At 44.1% G+C, this 24327-nt stretch overlaps 1 protein-coding gene and 2 long non-coding RNA genes across 3 annotated transcripts; 1 reads left to right on the top strand and 2 right to left on the bottom strand.

Moving 5' to 3' along the window:
- Nucleotides 1–869: 869 nt before the first annotated feature.
- On the bottom strand, nucleotides 870–8195 carry LOC143473693 (uncharacterized). Its single transcript, XR_013120611.1, has 3 exons — nucleotides 8092–8195; nucleotides 6554–6787; nucleotides 870–1489 (listed from the first exon to the last, which is right to left on the bottom strand). It is a non-coding gene; the product is annotated as an uncharacterized LOC143473693 (long non-coding RNA).
- Nucleotides 8196–8358: 163 nt separating this feature from the next.
- On the top strand, nucleotides 8359–10586 carry snai2 (snail family zinc finger 2). The gene is made up of 3 exons (XM_076971002.1): nucleotides 8359–8570; nucleotides 8808–9329; nucleotides 9627–10586. Exons 1-3 carry the CDS (start codon nucleotides 8492–8494, stop codon nucleotides 9806–9808), a joined length of 783 nt encoding a protein of 260 aa, XP_076827117.1. The 5' UTR covers nucleotides 8359–8491; the 3' UTR covers nucleotides 9809–10586.
- A 7046-nt stretch (nucleotides 10587–17632) lies between these two features.
- LOC143474272 (uncharacterized) lies at nucleotides 17633–20619 on the bottom strand. Its single transcript, XR_013120716.1, has 3 exons — nucleotides 20482–20619; nucleotides 20054–20180; nucleotides 17633–19036 (listed from the first exon to the last, which is right to left on the bottom strand). It is a non-coding gene; the product is annotated as an uncharacterized LOC143474272 (long non-coding RNA).
- Nucleotides 20620–24327: the final 3708 nt, after the last annotated feature.

Below are 24327 nucleotides of genomic sequence, written 5' to 3'. Positions count from 1 at the left end.
GACACGCCACCCGTCCCCAGCACTGAGGACTGTGAGTGTTTGCGCTGTAACAGTTGGCGCATCTCAGCATATGTTATTTCGTCATGCGGAAGACACGATCAAAATGATTGGCAAATAGGTGGACCATGTCTGTCACGCCAAACGAGTTTAGCTCCTTTTTTTATTCTTATTCTTTGACGACAGAAAAGTCGGTTCAGTGAAGATGCACGTTTCCTTTCCTTTTTTCTTTAACTTTCCTTCCTGACCATCTAAAAAGTCACGTCATACTAGATTGTAATTGCTCTTTTTTAATCACCCGTGACGACCTGCCACAAGTGAACACGTCAATAAAAACGTCACGTCTAATGTGTTTGCACAGAGCACCCGACATATCAAGGAACTGGCGCAGTTGTCAGGTGTGATAACTTCCCGTGCTGAAGTGATTCTCCATGTGAACATGAATAAAAGACCACAAACACTGTGCTATTGGCTGTATGAGTCACCGGTGGCAACATCATGGGGTCTCACGCAAGTCTCAATAACAGTGTCAGCAGAGACTGTTATAATGTGTTCCTCGTCTGCGTTCCAACCAACCCGCCATCATAATTACCAACCTGCTGTTACTGCGCCGACGATCTCGGCATCTGTATTTAGAAACTTTATGAGCAGTGTCATCCAGTATCGGACAATCTGTTCCCATGGCAGAATATAAGATTATCCTTTCTGATAATTTATGACGCATGGTTTAACAAACAAATTTGCAATTTTCAAAACCCCAATGAAGCCCCTTTATGAAAATGAGAAACAAAATGTCATGTGCATATAGAGATTTCTATATATATTTCACATGTTTTGTTTATTCACATTAATATCACATCAAATTTCTAACCACAACTGCAAACAACGTGTAAACATCCACACAAAAGAATATTTGAAAACAAACAATCAAAAAACAACAACTGTATGACAATACAACAAGTTTTCAAAATGAAGAGCTGGGGTTTTGTATGCCTAAATGCCCCGTCTCACAGCAGGAGAGCAGTGGCACAGAACAACGATTCTCTTCCAATTTCCCAGCATGGTACTCTATTCAATACTGACTATTGTTCACACACATGAAAGACAAACAGCTAAATTTGTCAAAAGCACTACATTGTAAAGGTGCAAGAGAAAAAAACACACAAAAAAAATTCAAACCTGAATTTTTAATACTCATATCAATACTTTTCTTCCAAGGGTCTCTGGTCTATTTATTCTATATGGGGATTGTGAGCTTAGTTTTATTGTTATCAAGGATTGCTGTTATTGTCCAAGGGCGTGCTACTTTGCAACACGCAACCACACCATATATATTTGTAACAACCTTCCTCCATCCCGTGGTAATTGGCATGCCGTGAAACCCAAACTGGGACAATGGCTCCCAGCAGACCCCAGGAAGAACATCTCCATCCAGAAGAGTGCAGTCTTGGGAATAGCTAAGATACTACACAGGACCCTTAAACTCCAAGGCCTATGGTAGAAGAAATTTATTATACACACACATACACTCACAGGCCATTTTATTAAAAATGTGCCATATTTTGTCAATTGTGATTTTTACACCGCAATCGAAATTTGTCCTCCGCTTTTAAATAACATTTCTTCTCCATTCTGATGCTCGGTTTGAACTGCAGCGGATCATCTTGGCCATGTCTACATGCCTAAATGCATTGAGTTGCTGCCATGTGATTGGTTGATTCGACATTTGCGTTAATGAGCAGTGTTTCTTTTACTGTGTTTTTATGTTTCTTGTCAATGAGCACACTGAAACAAATCCCTAGCAACTAGCACAAGTTGCATGGCAATAAAGTATTGAATCTTGAATCTTGAACAGGGGTACCTAATAAGGGGCAATCATGGCCTGTGGTAGGGAACTGGTCTTGTGACCGGAGGGTTGTGGGTTCGATTCCCAGGCCTGAGGCCATGACTGAGGTGCCCTTGAGCAAGGCACCTAACCCCAACTGCTCCCCGGGCGCCGGGCTAGGGCTGCCCACCGCTCTGGGCACGTGTGATCCACAGCCCCCTAGTAATCACTAGTGTGTGTGTGTGTGTGTTCTAACTGCACAGATGGGTTAAGTGACTTTGAACGTGGCATGGTTGTTGGTGCCAGACGGGCTGGTCTGAGGATTTCAGAAACTGCTACTACTGGGATTTTCACGCACAACCCTCAAAAAAGAGAAAATGTCCAGTAAGTGGCAGTTCTGTGGGCGCAAATGTCTTGCTGATGCCAAGGTTCAGGAGAATGGCCAGACTGGTAGATATGGCATGGTAGCTGATAGAACGGCAACAGTAACTCAAATTACCAGCGTCTCTGAACGCACAACACATTGAACCTTGAGGCGGACAGGCTACAGCAGCAGAAGACCACACCGGGTGCCACTCCTATCAGTTAAGAACAGGAAACAGGCTACAATTCGCACAAGCTCACCAAACTTGGACAGTATAAGATTGGAAAAACGTTGCCTGGTCTGATGAGTCTCGATTTCTGCTGCGACATTCAGATGGTAGGGTCAGAATTTGGCGTCAGCAACATGAAAGAATGAATCCATCATTCCTTGTATCAATGGTTCAGGCTGGTGGTGGTGCAACGGTGTGGGGGATATTTTCCTGACACACTTTGGGCCCATTAGTTCCAACTGAGCATCATGTCAACACCACAGCCTACCTGAGTATTGTTGCTGACCATGTCCATCCCTTTATGACCAGTGTACCCATCTTCTGATGGCCACTTCCAGCAGGATAACGCATCATGTCATAAAGCACGAATCATCACAGATGTACTCAAATGTCTTCTACAGTCACCAGATCTCAATCCAATAGAGCACCTTTGGGATGTGGTGGAACGGGAGATTCACATCATGGATGTGCAGCCGACAAATCTGCAGCAACTGTGTGATGCTATCATGTCAATATGGATCAGGCTTTCTGAGGAATGTTTCCAGTACCTTGTTGAATCTATCACGAAGGATTAAGGCAGTTCTGAAATCAAAAGGGGTCCGTTACAAAATGAATGAACAAAAGCGAAATCTAAATCAAATCGATATTTGGTGTGAACATAATTTGTTTTCAAAACGGCATCGATTCTATGTTTACTTGCACAAAGTCAGAGATTTTGGAGAATAATAGTGAACTGTATGATTACCCAGTTATACCAAACAGCTGATAATGATCAGCACTTTCACACAGGTTAAAACAGTGCAGTATACACTTGCACAGTTTTGAAGGAATTCAGCAGGGAGGTTGCTCCAAACATCTTGGAGAACTGACTACAGATCTTCTGTGGATGTAGGCTTCTACAAATCCTTCTATCTCTTTATGTAAGACAGACAGACTACGTGATGTTTCCTGAGTGCTTGTTCTTCTTCATGCTGAAGGTACATATGCTGAAGACATTGTCCTGCTGCAGAATACATTTGGAGCCAGTCAGATGTCTCTCCTGATGTTTCTACAGGATGAAGAAGTGTCTGCCTGTATTTCTCAGCATTGACGACATTATTCCTCTCCAACTCCATTTGCTGAAATGAAGCCCCAAACTTGCAACAACAACAAAAAAACCCTCTACCATGCTTAACGGTTGCCTGCAGCCTTACTACAAACAAACTGCCTTCTATTACAGGCAAACAGGACATTTTGAGTCATCACTTCAGAGCATTTTTGAATTTGGCTACAAATTCTTCTCTTCTCTGAAGACCACTTCTGGACACACTTCTCCAAACAGTAGACGGGTAGTGCCTGGATCTTCTTGGTTTCTGCCAGTTCTGAGCTGATGGCGCTGCCGGAAGGTCTTCTCGTTTGAAAGTGGAGCAAGCACGATGCATCTCGAGATGTTCTTCACGTTTCTTTGGCTGACCACTGCACGTTTGGACCTCAACGTTGTCCGTTTCTTTGTGTTTTTTCAAAAGAGCTTGTGCAGCACGTCCTGCAACCCCGGTCTTCTGGGAGATCTTCGCCTGGGAGGGACCTTGCTGGAGCAGTTGAAGTACACTCGTTTCCGTACTCACACTTGCTGTGGCGAATGACCAAGGACGTCTTCTACAACCTCACCTTGGCAGCAGAGATGTTCCATGACTCTCACACTGAGTTTTAAGCCTCCTACGTAGTTGTTTCCGTTTCAATGAATGACAATTATAACCTGCGTATGAAATGCTGATCATTGTCACCTGTTTGGTAATACTGGTTAATCATACGGTTGACTACAATTCTATAAAATTCTTGATTTTGTGCAAGTATGCCTAGACGAAATTATGCAATTTTGAAAACTATGGGTGGTCACGCCAAATACCGATTTGATTTAGATATCTGCTTTGTTCATTCACTTTTTGTTTTTTGGCAAAAAAAAAAACTATGAAGTTCTATTTTTGGAAGCATTCTTACTTTGCAGCACTTTTCCATGCCTGCCTAAACATTTGCACAGTATGTATGAACGTAGTAAAGCACACAAGGTTTTGGGAGAAACAGGACGTTTCAGACTGAGGTCCTTCATCAGCTGTGTAAGCAAAGTGTTTAGAAGGAGAAAGAGTTTATATTTAAAAAAGTAGATCACAACCTTCATTCCATGAGGTTCTAACGCTCAAAGAGGATATATCAGGTCTTTTTGAGTTTACTAACGTCATCGCCATCACAGCAGCAACTGGCAGTGCAAACGGTGTGTGTGTGTGTGTGTGTGTGTGTGTGTGTGTGTGTGTAAGCGAGAGGGCTAGTAGATCGGATGAACCACAGAAGTAACAGCTGTGGCAGTCCCAAGAGATGAAAACATCCAACAGCAGGAATATGAAAAGCTGTAAAAATACCAGGGACTGGAAACGAAAACAGAGAGTGTGTGGAAGGTTAACAGCGAGGTTGTCTTAGTGGTAATAAGGACACTTGGGGCTGTGACTTGAGCCAGAGGAACATATCCAACAGATCCCAGGAAAGACATCAATCTCAGTGTAGAAGAGTGCAACGCTAGGAAGAGTGAGAACGCTGCACCACACCCTCAACCTCCCCAGCCTCTAGAAGGACATCGCTCCAGAACATTCCGTATCTCTGGGAACCCCGTGTACCACTCCACGCATTAAATATCAAAAATCAAGACTCGCTCTCACATGTGCAGCTCATATTGAAAATGAATGTGTCTATTCTCACACGCCTACAAACTTGATGTTGACATTTTCCCATAAAACCGGCCTAAATCGACAGGCTTATTTACGGCGGTCTGTCTAGTCTAGCCGTGTCGTGTCCTGAAAGCTCCCCTGAGTGTTGTCACGTTTCAGTTCCTGGTGGGACAGACTGCAGTGGTGTTCAGTAGACATAGCGCACAGGCCTTCACAACAAAAACCCTCGTGCTGTTTTTCATAAAAAGATGCACATGCGTCGCACGACCACCCACACACTGGGTTATTATTATTTTTTTTTAAGATGCAAAACAGCCTAAACAATTGTAGGACGTTATCATTGTACAATGGAAGTGAAACGCCCTTGCTGTAATGCAATGTAGAACAATGTGTGTGTGACCCCACCACACACACACACACACACACACACACACACACACACACACACGCGCACACACACACACACACACACACACACACGCACACACACACACACACACACGCACACACACACGCACACACACACGCACACACACACACACACACACACACACACACACACACACACACACACACACACACACCTCTGCAGTAATTGGGTTTGGTAGATAAGAAATCAAGCCCACATTGAACATTTCCCTGCTGCAACAAGATAGAAAATCTGCTTAGTGAGTCTCTTTTTAATTACAGAAAGTTCAAAGCTCACTGAATACATCCCTCACATTCTGATTTATTCTGTTCTTTTTAGTATTACGCACAATGTTCGGTATTATGTTTAATTCATGAAACGCACTATTTACAGAGGGGCGTTTGGTAGGGCGTGCGTGGTTCGGGGTGCAACCATTAAAACCATGAGAACCATTCTGTGTAAAGAGTCGTAGGAGTGGAGTTCTGCTAAACCCAGAGGGACAGACCCAGAACAGTGCATGCATCCAGAACTGTGTATGCACCCAGAACTGCGTATGCACCCAGAACTGTGTATGCACCCAGAACTGAGTATGCACCCAGAACTGAGTATGCACCCAGAACTGAGTATGCACCCAGAACAGTGCATGCACCCAGAACAGTGCATGCACCCAGAACAGTGCATGCACCCCCAAAATAGCACAACTCTGTGTCATTCTTTTCAGCTGTTACAAAACATCAGTTCAGCGATGGAAGCACTATGCATTTCAACACCATGCATTTCATGAACATAGGGTTTATAGTCCCATTCTACACTATTATGTAAAAGAGTGATCTGATTTGTCATCACTGGAGTGTTCTTGGCAATATTCATTTCTAGCTAATCACTTTACCACTTTAAGGATTTAACCTCAATATCTCTGTGTACGTTTAGGCAAAACATACACACAATTTTAAGGCAACAGACTAATCACATTATATCCGAGTGTGTAGGCTGGCTTGCGTTCATGAAAGACCAACAGTTCAATATTACAAACCTGGGTCTGATATTCTTGTGGTTTAATTTAGCGATTGCACACCCTGGAAAGGTCTCTGGTCCCTGATAAAATGACAGAAACGTTCCGTGCAGTGCGGGAAGAGCTTCTGGAACTTCTTGCACTGCGTTGTATGCAAAGATCCATTTCTCCTGCTTCCGCCACGCCTTTGTAACTTCATGTCAAAGTCAGATCTCCTTATCGTCAAACGCATGCAGTCGGTCGAGCACCTCATCCCTGCAGACATCATGAATATAGCACAGTGTCAGTGAAATACAGGAATGTCCGTACTGAAGACGACTGATACAAGACAGGACATATAAACATACATACAAACAGTTTGTATACAGTGCCCATACCCATATGCGTTTGATATGCAAGCAAATAAAGTGGCAAACGTATTCAGAATGTTAAACGGATGACGGATCAGTACCGCAGTATCGTTATGGGAAGTCCACTTAAGTGTCTGTTGTGTCTAACTCCGTATGACAGCAGAAACCTTTAACACATTTTATGATGGGGTGAAGTAGTAAAATAAAGACTTTTAAATAAGTGGATTGTGCCGCCTTACGTAAAATCCAAGTTAGGCCATCAAGATGCTCCATCTCTCGGCAATGTAAAACGGATGTTTATAGGCAAATCTTGCCAGCCATGAATATTTCCGTTTTAAAATGTTACTTAATACGAGTTCATTGTGTTTTATATAGCCTAAACGTCTTGATTTTCGAAGACCTCATCTTTCCATGGTCATTATGTGCAGCCACAAATAAAAAGCAGAAAAGACGCGTGTATAAGACCTTTGTTACCTTTGTGAACACAAGAGGGCGTAATTGCACTTGTAATAGTCTACTACACGGTCTTCCACCCTGACCTCGGTGGTCAAGAGACCCTAGAAAATCTGCTCCTACAAACTACCATTATCATCCGGTCAAAGTAAAGATTTGGTTCAAAATTATTTACTCTTTTGTTTAAGAATATTCTTATGGTGGTTTCCGAATCACTAGGCTAGGTTTTAAAGGTTTCATTTTAAATATAATTGTTTTCTTATTGTTACTATAACAGTATAATCCAAATCTTCTAAAAACAAGCCAACGGGGGTCCTGCTGGTCAAAACAAACTGTTTTGTTCCTTCTGCGCATTTGTAATCTAAAGAGCAACGTTAACTGCATTTAGTTACATTTACACATGTAATTAACATCATATCACATCTAATTAACATCACATCACATGTAATTAACATCATTTCACGTGTGATAATGTTATAGGCTATTTGTGAAGGAAAAAACAAGCTGTCATTCAAAGAGTGCTACAGATATCCTCAAAATCGTAACCACAAAACTAGGAACCCTTCACAATAACGAGGTAAACTTAAACTGTCTAGGGTTCCATCAGTGCTCAACTACAACCCGTTTCCTCTCAGTCTCGGTATGTCCTCACGTTTCCGCACTACATCTTCTCGAAATGAAAAACAATGACCATAAAAAGCTACACAGACGTCCTGCGAGCGACGCCGTGATCTTAGGGGCCTGCATGGCACGTACCCGTCCACAGCTGAGCGACAACAATCTGGCCTGTGCGCCCGACAAGCCTGAACGTAAGACTTTTATTTTAAAAACAGACCACTCGAACATAAGCCTCTCTTTTTTTTCAAAACACCTGTCTCGTTCTCCGTAGCAGTCCGAGCCCCGCCCACGAAAAGCAGCGGGCCTATAGTTGGGCCGAGGGCCACTATTATGTAAATATGAAGTTAAACCCCGCCTCCTGCACCTGATTGGGAGTATTTACTGGTGCTGGCGGGTAGGCGCAGACTGTAGAGTATCTGCGCTGAAAGATGAGGCGCTGGTGGAGTACGCAGTGAGGATTTACTCCGGCACACTCATCTGTCATTCTAGGAGTGTCGAGGACCGTTATATTTGTCTTCTTTTCACAGGCTGTTTCAAGATGCCTCGTTCATTCCTCGTGAAAAAACATTTCAACTCTGCTAAGAAACCTAATTACAGTGAATTGGAAAGTCCAACAGGTAAAACCATGTTTCGGTAATGCGGCACGTATGGGGCTAGAATGAACACTTAAGTTGTTTTAGACTTAAGTTGTTTTAAACTTAAGTTTTTAACTTAACTGTTTTCGTTAGCTGCGTATGGTGGTGTGAAACGTGTAGCTTTACACTTGTGTTCAAATCTGGGAGAGGCGTAGTCGATTTAAAGTTACACTCGTTTGCTGATAGTTGAGGATTGAATGTAATGTTTTGCGTTTGCAGTATTTTTATCGCCATACCTGCTGAAAAGCCTCCCGGTGCCCGTGATACCTCAGCCAGAAGTTCTTAGCCCGGTGGCGTACAACCCGATCACCGTGTGGACTACCAGCAACTTGCCGCTGTCGCCTCTTCCCAGCGACCTGTCTCCCGTGTCCGGTTACCCGTCGCCGCTCTCCGACTCCTCGTCCAAGGGCCACAGCGGCTCCGAAAGTCCGAGGAGCGACGATGACGAGCGGATGTCCTCCAAACTGTCCGACTCGCACGCCTCGGACGCCGAGAAGTTCCAGTGCGGTTTGTGCAATAAATCCTACTCCACGTACTCGGGACTGATGAAACACAAGCAGCTGCACTGCGACGCGCAGACGAGGAAGTCTTTCAGCTGCAAATACTGCGAAAAGGAGTATGTCAGTCTCGGGGCCCTAAAGATGCATATACGGACACACACGCTGCCTTGCGTTTGTAAAATGTGCGGAAAGGCCTTCTCCAGACCGTGGTTACTTCAGGGACACATCAGAACCCATACCGGTGAGTACTACAGCACTACCAGTTAGTAACCAGCTTGCAAGTGCATAATTTGACAAGTGGTTTGACAAGGAACTCTATTTTTTAATCAGTGAGTCTCATAGCAGATTTAGAGTATCCAAAAAGTGTTCCAGTGTAGCAGCTTTTGTAGGTTTCAAACTAATAAAGCAGAAATGAACTTCTACAGTGACTGAAGCTACTGTAACTATTTTGGGCTCCTGTATTGATCAGTTCTCCTGTTGGGTGTTGGGGCCCGTCTCACTGAAGCACTGTGTTTGTGTGGTGTTCATATCGTGGCAGGCGAGAAACCGTTCTCCTGCCCGCACTGCAGCCGAGCCTTTGCAGACAGGTCCAACCTCAGGGCCCACCTGCAGACCCACTCGGACGTGAAGAAATACCAGTGCAAAACCTGCTCCAAAACGTTCTCCAGGATGTCTCTCCTGCACAAGCACGAGGAGTCGGCCTGCTGCCTGGCCCACTGACAGGGCCACACACGCAAAGTGCTCTCTGACTTTAAGGTGCTTTTGAGACTTGAGACGCTTGCCCCTCTAGTGCAGGAAAAAAAAACTCAAACGTTAAACAAGCACTCGGTAGCCTTACCTCTCGTGCCTTTGACTTACTCTTCTGTTACTTTCAGTAAAAAAAAAAACATCCGTTTATCATGTGCTCTATCGTGTGTTTCCTATTTTAACAGTATTCTCACTGTTTTCATCAGTGTTGGGCTTTTCGCCCTGTGTACTGTCATTTTGTTTACTGTTGTATACGTTTTTGAGAGGGCACAATAAGACGTTCGTATGCTCTCACTTGACTAGTAATTTATGCCAATTATTATCCATTTCTGGATGTCTGAGGGAATGACGGTCACTCGTGTTATTACTGTTGTTTCATGGCAGGTGTTTGGAGACCAAGCCAAAGAACAAAATAAGACCAAAGCCATCGTTACAGAGGGAACTAGTGCAAAGCAAATTTTTGTTTTGGGGGGTTTTTAACTGAAAATATATAAACTCTCGAAAAGCCATATGAGCACACCAGCATTCAAACTTGCAATGTTCCTCCAAGTGCCTTTGAAAGCTTTGGCATCTCGCCAGAGATATTGCCCAAAAATTTGTATTCAATATTTTTTATATGTTTGAATGTATGTGTGACTGAAATGATTGTATTTTGATAGTATGCATTTAAAAGTGGAATGGGTGGTATTTTTGTATTTTTTTTTCTTTGTATTTTTTTACACTTTATTAATAAAGTTTTCTGAAATTTTAACATTATTGTTTTAATAAGAATATGTCATCAGGGTTAAAGGGCTAGGTGTGGAAGCTGAATAACAATGAATCTCATGCAATAACAATTAACCTGCATATATATGTATATTACTATTTCACTTGCTGAAATGTGACTCTTTCTCAAAGGCAGAAATGACTGGTAGCTGCAGTCCGTGTAAATGAAACTAGTTGTGGTGTTATAAACCTGCTTTGTTCAGCATCATAATTGGAGTGGCAGTGGTTGTCTGACAGAGATCTGTCTTACATTCCTTTTACTAAATTCAGTAGGTGTTCTTTGAATCTTTCCATGACTTGTGGCCTTGTGTGATTACATGAGCTGGGCTGTGAATTGTTGGTGTTATTGGAATACAAGCACCAACTGGTTTCAGGAGGTGCTCACACATATCAATGCTATGAATCAAAGTGAAATTGGTTGGTGTTTGGACTAGCTTGTTTTGTCGATCAGCTTTCAGGAAGAGAATTCTTCAAATCTCAGAAACCAAAACTACTATGACATTTGCAGTTTAAGGGTTGTTTTTAAGTTTTCACATATGAATCAAATGTAAAGGGTAAAGTACTAGAGAAATGTGTAGAGTACTACAATAATGGCCAGAGTACTAGAGTAAAGCTAGAGTACTGCAGTAATAACCAGTAAAGGACAGATTACTAATGTAGAGTATTAGAGTCACGGCTATGATGCTAGAGTAATGGGTAGACTACTAGAGTAAAGGGTAGATAACTAGAGTAATGAGTAGTGTGCTTGAGTAAAGGTTAGTGCTAGAGTAATAAATGGAGTACAAAAGTAAAGGTAGAGTACTGATGAAATGAGTAGAGTACTAAAGGATAGAGCACTAGAGTAATGAATGGGGTACTAGATTATTAGAGTAATGAGTAAAATAGCCCAGAGTGCATTAAAAGGTGAGTACTTTTTTTCAAACAGAATCAATGGGCTATTTGAGCCTACTCTTTGTGAACCTGTTCGAGTCCCAAACAAACCATAAATGTCTCACTTCCACCCTATGTTCATCTCACTTCCCCGCCATTTTCTTTGAAAGGCCCAGACTTCTGTGCCAGTGAGGATGTTTTAGTTGAACAGCAGTGAGGATCAAGATAACTCAGTGCTCCAATAGAATGTGCTCATCATAATTCACAGTGTAGATAATTTACAGTGTAGACTCAACATGATTACAAATGAAATACTTAGTAAAGTTTCATTGAACGTTAAGTGAATAGAACTTTTGTATTTTAAAACAAGCCTTTCACAGATATGTGAATACCACAAAAATGAATTTCTAGCAGGAATTCTTGTACATTGTCTGCTGTCAACAAAGCTGTAAAACTGTGGGTTGAATATTTTGGCCTGCTTGACTAGTGGTGTGGTGAACACTTGTTTCCTGCCCCCTGGGTATGAACTCTGAATGATCTGTCTAGGCTTTAGGGGGGCAAGATTCACGCATTAACCTCTCCAGGTGTCGAACCTTTTGATTTGGGAGTTCTAGGCTATGAACACTGCCAACCCCACAAAACAGGTGTTCCACACCCCAGGCCTAGCTAGGAAACATCTCAGCTGCCCCTGTGGTTATTGGATTTTATTATGACGGTGAAGATCCTGAATCTTCGCCTTTTTAACCTTGATTTGTTAACATTTTTGTCTCCTCTTGTTTACCGTATTGAGACATACACAAGGAACATGCATCATGACATCTAGCTTCTGGATCAATACTGAAGCTGAAGGACGTATTCCACAAGGCAACAGAGGAACAGGCAGCACCCTTTCTCTCCCTCCCTCTCTCTCTCTCTCTTTCCCTACCTCACTCTCTCTCTAGCTCCCCCTCTCTCGATCTCCCTCTCTCTACCCCCAAGAATAAATACTTGTTTGAAAGTCAAGATCATTCTGTATATATACCTAGATAGATAGATAGATAGATAGATAGACTATGAGTATATACTGATACTAATTAGACTATTATTTCTAATAAAAGATGGGTTATATAAAGTCAGTTTCTGTTCATGTTTGGACCTTTTTTTACAGAAATAATAAGAATAATATAAAGAATTAAAAAATGCAAGTAATTCACCTAAATGTTGTTGAGTTAGTACAAGCACTTATAAATCATTCACAAAACCAAAGAGTGAACCCTACGAATTTCCTCCTGAGCAGAAGAATGTACTGATCATCAAGACCAGGTCTTGTCCAGGCCCGAGTCCTGATTCAGCATGTGACACAGGCAGCAGGACTCACATGCCCTGAAGCACAGAACCATCACGTTCCCGTCCTACCACTGTTTCCCCACACGGTCTCAGCCACCCACCAAGATCCTTTATTTCATTACTGATATTTGTTCCGGATTATGCTGACAGAATTTCCACATTTCCACATTTCTCGGTTTTGAGTCCATTTTCAACAGTGATTCCACATAACACTTGTTCTGCACATATCATGTGAACCACTAAGGCTAAATCCAAATACATGTGACCAGTTTTTGCCCAGAGAAAATACTCCATCACACTCTCCTTTGGCACAGCGGATGTGATCAGTAGGAAGGCATGGGCACTATTTATCCAGTCTGGTGCATCCATCAGTTTACAACCTCGTCCTTTGCAAATGACAGGCACTGAGATCTTTGCCTTCAGTGTGCGCTGATGTGTGCTGCGTGCAGTGTGTGTTGGGGTCCTCCCCGGAGAGCGGGGGCCCAGATCAAAGGGCACTCTGGTCATAATGAATAAACAAGGTGAGACGTCCCCAGTGAATCTAAGGCGCCCAGACAGAAGTTGTGTGTTGATCTAAAATCACTTACACAAATAATCCTAATCTGTGAATATGGGAAATGCTGGTCTAGAAAAAAAGTTAATCTCCAAAAGAACAGTGGGACATTAATTGTAATTTGCAAAAAAGCATCAAACCCATGTGCTGCTTTCACAAAACGACACCATGCTTACTTGGTAATTATGGTGGATTACTTTTTCCCAAACAGTGTATTTGTGAAGCATCCGGGGGAAAGATAGCTTTGAGCAGATCCAATCCTATAGGACACATCCTTAGTGCAGTTTTGCCTCAGAGCAGATTAATCAGCAATAACTCTTCAATATCTGCTTTCTGAAAACCTTCGCATAAATTAAGTCCTTTAGCTCGGGTTGAGCGTTCAGTGTTGTGTAAACAAACAAAGCCGGCCCTGAAAATCCCCTCACAATGAACCGCAGCCTTAAACGGGCGTCGGCCCCCTGCTATGACAGCGCAGAGTCGCCCGTCAAATGGAACTAGGAAACGATCGATTTACACGGCGGTGCAATCAAGTCGGTGCCTGCGTTTAGCCGCACGGTCTTCATCAAAAGAGACAAAGGGTTCTTGAACAAACAGCCGGGTCCCTGAAAGCACTTCAGCTTGGCACTAGAGTGAACCAAGCAAGCCTCGGCAGGAGCCACGCCAGCATGGGAGTCTCAGGCCAACATCGCAACATATCAGGTGTGTGTGCCCTCTCTTATAATTATGCTCTAGGCCATTTGCAAATAAAAGCACTCCCTCTCTGCATAGCACGAGTGAAACCCCATACGCTGTCACTGTTACATATCCATGAGGTTGAACAAGTCTTTTAGAATCTGTTGGGGACTGTGTGCGAAATGTCCCATTCGTATACATGTTTGTGTGTTGGTGTTTGGTTAGCGTCAGCAGATTTAAATGTGCCTGGCGGTACCCTAACTGTCCAGGCTCTGTCTGTCAGTCTGTGCGATGTTGATAAGGCAGTCTTTACTTTACAGTTTACAGCCTTTACATAGACTTTACAGCTCTCTGGAGCTTTCTGGGACCCAGGCACCATTCTCTGCGCTAGGAATGTTTTGATGGGCTTGGTTGTCTCTGGACCCTTCATTTTGATCTCGCACTCAAAGCTATACAATGGTTTGAGTGCAAAACTATTAAAAAATTTAGATTTCTTATTTTATATTCTTTTTGTTTTGGTTTCTTTATTACTATTAGTAATAGTGAATTCATAATAGTGAATAGTAATAGTGAATTCATATTCCCTTATAATAAGTTCACAGTCTCAGCCTACTCTGTGCCACTTCATCCATTAGAGGTTTCCTCAATTCAAACTGATTTTTAACTAGATTTGCTGGGCATACATATTTTATGCCCGTTCTGCATGTAGTGGTACTGCCAACAAACTACTCACCTGTTTTACCAAAGATCTCCACGCCATGTTAGCCGAGGAGCAGGAAGCAGCAGTGTGTTTATTTAAGAAGACTCCATCTTTCTTTGAGAACACGTCCATCGCTTCTCCATGACACGTGAAGCGTTTCTGTGCACAGTTAATGCTTCAGTGTGGCACCCGGCTGCCTGCCCCAGCACCCCCACCTTTCACCTTTGACCCCACGCAAAACCACCCACAAGCTCTGCTATTGCTGTCGTTACGGGCTCCTCGGTTATGTTATTACTGGGTCAACACCTAAGCAGAGCTTGCTAGAGTACTGCCCAGTCCTACTCAAAGGGAGTACTGTTATTTAAGACTAAATGTACTCTGAGCAAAGTAAAAGTCCCTGGAATAAAAATTTAAAAGCCATTGGCTATTGGCCATATGCTACAAAGATTAAGTTGAAAAACATAAAGCATTCTGAGAAACTAGAGTATTCAGTTCAAACAAACACACTATTAACACTGAAACTCTCTTTTAGCACCTTAAGACCTAAATCTACAGATTAAGTTTGTCATTTAGTTCTATATTAAGTTGGCCAATCATGGCTAATTAAGTAGTGAAGTAGTGAGAATGAATGTATACAGAAGTGAATCTTATTTCACTCAAAATGCATTCAGATGAAGGAAACACACACAGTTCCACACACCCACTTCATACCAGAATTAAGACCATTGTAGCTTTACACCCCAGCACCAAACCTGAACTCAGACCTTTGCTTCTGTAATTAAAAATGTTGTAACTCTTTCAGTTTTTCCAAGCTACAATTGGTTTTAAAAAAGTAAAATGTTCCCACAAAATCAGGATTTTCACATTTTCCCTATTACCATAGGAACATTTTTGTTCACTCACACACACACGCTCTAGAAACACACACACGTGTGCGCGTGCGCGCGCAGTGACTCGGAATGTCTTGCTAAACCCCTCGCATTACTCTTTGGTCTGTGATGTTTGTGAAGAGAAATCCAAGGTTGCCTGTGAAACAGCAGGTGCTACTCTGTCCTCCTCCTTTCATCTCTCTCTCTCTCTCTCTCTCTCTCTCTCTCTCTCCATTTCTTCTCTCTCTTTCTCTCTCTCACTTTCTAACTCTTTCAAACTCTCTCTGTTTCAACCAGATACACCCAACTGCCCTTTAATTTTTGTGATGATGATTGTGTGTGTGTGTGTGTGTGTGTGTATGCATCATGGTATGAGGTGATATCAGTGGATTAGTGTGTGTCTGTGTGTTTTGCGTACAACGCCATGGTGATGTGTGTGGAGGTCTGTGTGTGTGTGTGTATGTGTGTGTGTTTTGCGTACGATGCCATGGTGATGTGTGTGTGTGTGTGTGTGGGTACAGTGCACCGTGGTGAATAAAACCAGAGGTGTTCTTACTCACTCGGATGTGGTGCAGACATTGCTCCTCTCTGGGGGAGCTCTCGCACAGACACGATGGGGAGGCCCCTCCCCCTCTGGGGGAGCTCTCGCACAGACACGATGGGGAGGCCCCTCCCCCTCTGGGGGAGCTCTCGCACAGACACGATGGGGAGGCCCCTCCCCCTTCTCAGGATTTCCACTCAATGTCTGAGTCAACAAGACTTAATTGATTTTGAATCATTTAAGATGGAAAGCTAAAAAAGTCATCATGGACCGTTAAGCCTGTCCTCAGGGAGAAACATCGTGAAATATACTAATACTTAAATCTTTCCCACTGGCCTAACTAAAACATTCAGATAATAGTAATTACACGTGATTTGACTGATACTTTGGAATTTCCTTCAAATCACGTCTTTTTATTCTATGCTTCATTCAAGATTAGCTCAAATTTCAAACTCTAATTCTACATACTGATTTTACTAGTGACACTTTTACCAGCAGCACTGATCTCAAGTGTCCTAATTTTCCATTTGATTGGGACACCTGCTTCATATATTGCGGTTATACCTACAGGCTACAAATCCTTCATCAGTGTATCCCATTCATCATCTTCATCAGTGTATCCTTCTCAGCTCTATTCAGTAATGTACATGATCTCCACATGAACATGCAGTTTTTCTACGGCACCAGCATTGCTCAGTGAATGAGAACTTTTGTCTGAGAACTGTACACAGGAAATCCCTCTTAGTGCTTGTACATTAGAATATGTTTGGCCTTCTCTTTCTGGAGGCCCTCGGAGGTGAAAGCGTGATGATAGAGCAGTAATGTTCTAAGGCACGTCTGGGACTGCTGTGCACTACAAACGAGTGAGTCAGCTGAATGTTTGGTGTGTCTCCCGGTCTGCGTTTGTCATTGGAGTCGCATTTTCATCACCCGCCGGGTGGTGGAAGATTTAGAGGACGCTCGGTGCGCAGTGTGGCACGACGCCACGGCCTTTTCACCGTGTATGAAAAAGCACTCCACGAAAGAAAGAAGTGCCGGCACGAGCAACTGGTGTTGCTGTTGTTGAAGAAACGATTACCGAAAGGCTTTAAAGAGATGAAAGAACAGATCTGGCTTTGGTGGGCTTGTTTTATTAAGCTGCCCTCTGAATGACAGGCAGGATCATTTACCTCCAGTCACGTCTGTGATGGGATGACCTGGGAGATCACACACACACACACACACACACACACACTCAGAGTAACCCTAGACACAGATAAAGTCGGCCACGTCTGTGATGACGCCATCCACTGATTCGAACGGGTGGCTGGAGATATGACTTATCTCCAGTCCATCTGTGCAGCCCAGCACAGGAACCTCCTCCACATGGACAGAGCTTAGTCAGGAACACAAGGAAAATCCACAGCAGAAGGTTCGTCATGTAGACGTCCATTCCAGCATTCAGGTGGTCCGTGAAACCCATGCTGGTTAGTTATAAACTTGAAACCATTTAAGGATTTGTTAAGGTTTGTCAAGTCTGCAACATTGACTCATAATGAACATAGCTAGACATGGCAGTTTGTGGTTCTGTTATTTAGAGAAACAACATAGATAAAACGCTTCTACTAATCATCAAAAGTTAGCAAATATCGACTCCTGTAATTATATGCATTTTATATTGCACTTTAGCGGTCATCATGTGGCATATAGAAAATCCAACGTCATAATATTGTATTACGTTTTGGAACTAGTCATGAATATTCTGTCGACAGTAGATAGCAGGACTGTGGTCATCTGTCTTGTCTTGATAGACGACCGAAAGGAGCATTTGTTGTTGGTTGGGGCGTTACCCACATCTATGGCCACGTCAGAGCCAGTAGGTCTCCTCAAGATCCTGGCTTTCTACAAGCTCTTCTTAGCCAGGTGGCCATCACAGGAGGCTTAGCTCATTGCTCACAGGTGAATTCCCAACTCCTTTCAAGATCAGTTACTGGAACATCATGGAATGATATATCCATATACTGTGACAAATACTTATGTTCACATTGTAGCATAAGCGGTGATGACAGCCAGCTGGTGATGTGCTGTTAGATTTTTCTTGGTTTTAATTGGTCGATGTAAAAACAAGCTGGATCTCCTCTATGTGATTCCCTGTTTCCTGTTATGTTGCATCTTATGCACTATTGTATCATACAGTGTTCTTGTCATGTGTTGTCGCAGTGTTATCATACGACATCCTACAGTGTTCTTGTGAAACATTGTCATAGTTTTCTTGTCATACATTGTCATACGGTGTTACTGTCATACATTGTCATACGGTGTTACTGTCATACATTGTCATACAGTGTTATTCTCATACATTGTCATACAGTGTTTTTGTGATACATTGTCACAGTTTTCTTGTCATACGTTGTCATACAGTGTCACTCTCATACATTGTTATTTTGTTCTTGTCATACGTACATACGTCCTTCTAAAAAATGCCCAAATCTCTTCTTTCTTGTACCTGCCGCTGGAGTAGATTTGAAAAATAAAGGCCAACGTATTTAGTACTTATAAAACTATAGGACTTGGATCCAACTATAGGACTTGGTCCAACTATAGGACTTGGTCCAAGCCATTTGACAATAAACAAAGTATTTACAGCATGACTAAAGCAGAACCCTTAATGCTAAAACGAAGCAGTTACTAAACCTGGAGGGAACGCAGAGACTGTTCAGTTTCAAAGATGTGTGTTGTGCTGTGAGGTGTTTGGTTGAAAAGAAGAGTTTATCGGAGATCAAAGTCGGGTGTGATGGAGAACCATCTTGAGGTTGCCTCCTGGATCTGATACCAGCAGTAGTGTGTCTCCATTGTAATCTCCGCTCCTGGAGCTCTGAGCTGCTCCTATCACGCTCCACGGCTGGAATCCAGACGTCTGATAATCCTGGCCAAACACAAGGATCATTTGTGAAGAGCGTGGTAAAAGGCTGTGTGTAAAATTCAAATTAGACGGCATCAGCCAAGCATTCCAAAGAACCAGGAGGCTTCGTTACTGGCTCAGCCTTGATACTGGCACATTAATGATTTTGTGCTCTCCCCTGGTTGGACGTTCTTCATTTTTTATGCTAATTGCCATTTCTCACCATTCATCTTTTCACAGATGACAACTAAGAGAACAGCAGAGCCAAAACCTCTCCTCCATCCCTTCAGCCCTAAAGTCACTGATCTCTGAGCCTCGTCTGCCACAGGCCAGCCTGCTAGGCAGGGTAGTGCATGAGTCCACTAGAGAGGAGGGGAGATGAGGGGAGAGGGGGGGGAGAGGGGGGAGAGGGGGGGAGAAGAGGGTGAGAGGGGGAGGAGAGGGAGGGGGAGGGGAGGAGAGGGGAGGGAGGAGGAGGGGAGAGGAGGGGGGAGGGGAGAGAGGGGGAGCGGAGAGAGGGGAGGGGGGAGGAGGAGGGGAGGGAGGGGAGGGAGGAGGAGGGGAGAGGAGGGGAGGGGAGAAGAGGGTGAGAGGGGGAGGAGAGGGAGGGGGAGGGGAGGAGAGGGGAGGGAGGAGGAGGGGAAGGGAGGGGAGGGAGGAGGAGGGGAGGAGAGGGGAGGGAGGAGGAGGGGAGTGGAGAGGAGGGGAGAGAGAGGGAGGGGGAGGGAAGGGGAGGGGAGAGGAGGGGAGAGGGGGAGGGGAGGAGAGGAGGGGAGAGGGGGAGGGGAGAGGAGGGGGGAGGAGGGGAGGGAGGGGAGGGAGGAGGAGGGGAGGGGAGGGGAGAGAGAGGGAGGGGGAGAGGAGAGAGGGGGAGGGGAAAGGAGGGGGGAGGGGAGAGAGGGGGGAGGGGAGGAGAGGAGGGGAGAGGGGGAGGGGAGAGGGGGAGGGGAGAGGGGGAGGGGAGGGGAGAGAGGGGGGAGGGGAGGAGAGAAGAGGAGAGGGGAGGAGAGAAGAGACGCGTGTAAGTGCTCAAGTACTGACCTTGTGCTGCTCGCTGTGGGTCTGTGGGATCTGGGCGGGAGACAGGAACTCCCAGCACAGACACTGTGTCTGCACACCCGTGGCTCCTTCCACAGTAGAATACTTTGTTCGCGGCCACCAAGGAAAACTTAAGACAACAAAAACACACACATTCTGGAAAAATGAACATTTGAGAAGGGCCCCCTCGACTTTTTTTTCTTTCCTTTAAATCTTGCGCTTGGCCTGGGATGGTAAATAATATCCTCATCCTCTCCAAAGGGGTAACATTAACATAGCTTTAGTGAAAAGTAGCTCCAGATAAGACCGAGGCAGACAGCAATGATTCATAAATTACACGTGAATGAGTCCTCATGCCATGGTTAGAGCTGAGGACCGTGTCAAACCCTTTAAGGAATGAACTTGGCACACCCACTGGTGTTGGTGATCACCTTTTTCAGAAGACGCTTTTTGGGAAAGAGATGAAATTGAAGTTCAGCCCTAAAGCCGCATGTTCACTGTAAGCGACTTTTACTGGTTGCTTCTGTTGCATTTACACTGGCCTGAGAAAACCCACACAAAGTGTGTGATAACGAGCTACAGCAACTCTCTCCCGTTACTGAGAAGTGATATAAAAAGGGAATAAAAGAAATCTCAAGGCATGTTTATACAGAGAGAGAGAGAGAGAGAGAGAGAGGAGTGAGAGAGAGACAGAATGAGAAAGAGAGAGAGACAGAAATATTTTCATTCCCTCAGGCTACGGTTATCCAACCCCACCCTGCTGGAAGTGTGGGTTCTGCAGAGGAACACTTTTAATAAAATTCATCTCTCTAAACCTCAGATCAATTTTTCAAAACTTAAAACACTTCAGGCGCAGCGTAGTGGCGAAACTCTGGGGCTCAGTGTGGAGGGGACTCCGCCAGGGTCTTTGTCAGCTGCTCCGTCAAGCCCGTTCCTACGGCGTGTGAGTGGGAGTGGCGAGGAGAGTCACGTGACGGGGCGCTTGGGCGACGAGACAGGTCCTGTGCCTGCGGCGTTCCGCCACGCGTCCCGCTACACCTGAGCACCACCACACCACATGCTTCACGTGTGAGCGAGGTGGAGAGAGAGAGAGGGAGGGAGAGAGAGAGAGAGAGAGAGGGAGGGAGAGAGAGAGAGAGAGAGGGAGGGAGAGAGAGAGAGAGGGAGGGAGGGAGAGGGAGGGGGGGGGTGCACAGGCAGGTCTGAGCATGGCCTGCTCAGACACTCATACACTTGTTCTGAGGGCTACAGGTGTAGGTGCAGTCGCATGTTTCGCTTTAGCTCGTGGGCGGGTAGAGTGGAAAAAAAGGCTGATCGCCATACAGACAACAAAACAAAGCAATAAAACAGGGATGGACGAGGGAGGGAGGGAGAGAGAGAGAGAGAGAGGGAGAGAGAGAGAGAGAAAGAGAGAGATAGATGATATAGGAGGGATTTCTTTTTCGATAGATGAGCCTAATGAAACTAGTAATAAAAATAATGTCTGTGCAGTTTGTGTAAAAATGGACAGATCCGGGCATCGCGGTGTAAACATCACTATAATGGTCCAGTTCCAGCTCTACTGTTTCACATGTTCACGAAAGGATACACGTCTGCATAACATTCCTAAACACTTCTTCACGTGTAGTAGAAGGCAATCATCTGAAAACCAATGCCACGTGACCCCTGACCCACTGTTCGTTCATCTCCGACAGGTCCTAAAGCAGAAGGTCTTGGCCTATTCCTGCTAGTATTGTGAAAAGAATCCCCCCTTGCCCCCCCAAAAAAACCTAAAACCACAGTACATCTTACATCACTGACTCTGGACAATAGCTCCAGATAACACAGCCTGCAGGCTAAAGTGAGGGGGGATTATGAAGAAGGCAGCGACTGCTGTTCAGGCAGGTTCAGACCTGTGGGCATGAGTGTGTGTGAGCATACGTGTGTGTGTGTGTGTGTGTGTGTGTGTGTGTGTGAGGGGAAACACTTGCTGTGGCAGGTGCACAGAGCAGACCTGTATAGTCTTTCTCTCTTGGTGTGGAGGCAATAGGAATCCAGACCTTCTGAACAGCACCAGGGCAAGTCAGAACTGCCCTCCACAGATACCTCACTCTGGGGCAGACACGCTCCCTTCTGCACATTCATACACGCTTGCAATTATTTATTTACTTTTATTGGCTTTTGAGCTTTAGTCCAGTGGCAATGTGGCTAGTTGTCACAGCTATTTGCCTCATATATGTGATTATATACTGTACATAATTATATGCTGTGTATTTTATGAATGAAGAGGTATAAATTGCATCATGTATGGTTTTCATAGATGCATATTTCTACAAATTAATTTTAAGGAGTGACATACCAACACAGGCCAAACGTGGACCATGTGTAACTATGATAATCTCTGTCTTGTCAGATGTGTGTGTGTGTATTTGTGTGTGTATGTACACGTAGCCTCAGATCTCACAGGTATGTGAGTGTGCGTGTCTGGTCCTGTGTTGGCAGACCCCTGTAATCGCTCCCCGCTGAACATCACCTGTGTGTGAAAGCCAATCAGAGCCATCAGAGAAAAGCTTCATCCCACAATGTGTTGGGGGGGAAAAATCACACTTGTGCAACCACTCTAGTAAGTACACAATCAGTTTGCCAGTATTAAATCATTTTCTACAGAATTTTGTAGAAAACCATTCATTCATTGTTCCTGTTTGCTCCGATTCCAGTGAATTCTTAGAGAGGTCAGGAATAGCACTTCACCACCAAGCAGATCTCAGAATGGCATTTCTGAAGGCTTCAGACTACTGAGTGGTATATAGGGGAGTTTTAAGAGAATTCAAATAGAAAAGCCACTCCGTTTGAAACTAAATGAATTATTCAAAAATCCGATTGACCTCAGCTTCAAGACGTCCAGAAGAAATGAACTGTGAAAAGACGAGGAGACCGGCTTAGCAAGACGTGAGGCTAAATGATCTGCATCGTTGGTTCCTATGCTGATGAATCTATGCCTTCTCCGATCCAAACCTCATTAAACAACGCCGAGTGGCTACAGGTGGCAGGACTTCTATCTGAAACACGTCTACAAGCTTTCTGCAGTCTCAGGTGAATCAGCTATGCAGTTCTCATTGCGAGAGCCTGTCTGGGCCTGCCGTGTTTCCAGTGCAGTAGAGCGCTAGCAGACCCATATGCTGGCAGATTACAGCATGCAAAGATAAAGGACGATTATAAACCAGTACAGAGGCTTGACAGGCGCGGTGCCCAAAATCCTCAGATCCTGGGTTGTCAGATTTTGCAGACGTCCCACATGTATCATTGCTTTGCTTTCCTTTGGCAAAATGGAGGTTTGGGAAGACTGGTCTGGTTTGCTCATGGTGGTACCATGTATTGGCACACAGTGATGGGGTTTGCTTCAACCGCTCACAGAACCAGGAAAGGAAAAGCTGGATCGAAGTCGTTCTTCAACAAAGCCATCAAATCAAGGTCCAGATAAAACCCGGCAGGGTGTCGGAACCAAAGCGAGGCTAAATCCGTTTGCCTTTGCCTCAGTAAATTCCACATCTCCCAGCGTCCTGTCAGTGTCAGGATGGATGAGCCGTGGTCCATCTCTCCCGCATTTAAAACAACAAAGCAGGCTTGAAGCAGAGAGATGTCACTCAGTCCTGGGGACACGTACGTGCACGGAAGAGGTCGAACACAGACAGCTGGAAACAACTTGTACAAACAAAGGAAGTCGCGCTCACACAGAGAGGCTGTCAGAAAGGCCATTTTATTCAGGGTGACATTTTTCTTTTTTTGTGCTACACTGATTTTAATGTCAAAATGTTTACCTACTTTCCGTTCATTGTGGTATTCATACGGGTATTCATTAAATATATGGTTGCATAGTTTTGTATTTGTTCATTTGTCAGTTTAATCTTGGAATAATTTTGTCTCATTATAAATGACCACCAATTAGTCTGATTTCTGTCATTCTCTTGATCACTTTGAAGCTACAGTGCAAATAAATGTTTACACTGGACTAGCATGTATTTACTCTGCAAACAAAGGCAGTCTATGCATAAGAAACTTAAGGTTTTTTAAAAAATAGTTTCATAGAGTCTTTTACAAAATCATTTCATTCTTGCCAACATAGATCATTAAGAAAAAAATAACACATTCTTGAACATCACGTGACCTAAAATGACCTTCAAATATTTTATGATCAATTACTTTCTGCTCTAACACAAAATCAAAGTGCTTTCTGGCCCATCGTTGGACAGAAGTCATGGAAGACAGGATCAGTGCAATTACTTTATTTTTCTAGCCCT

Source organism: Brachyhypopomus gauderio, chromosome 13, assembly GCF_052324685.1.
Source record: "Brachyhypopomus gauderio isolate BG-103 chromosome 13, BGAUD_0.2, whole genome shotgun sequence".
Lineage (NCBI taxonomy): Eukaryota > Metazoa > Chordata > Actinopteri > Gymnotiformes > Hypopomidae > Brachyhypopomus > Brachyhypopomus gauderio.
Note: the sequence above shows the minus strand (reverse complement) of the source record. Positions and strands in the feature narration are given on the sequence as shown.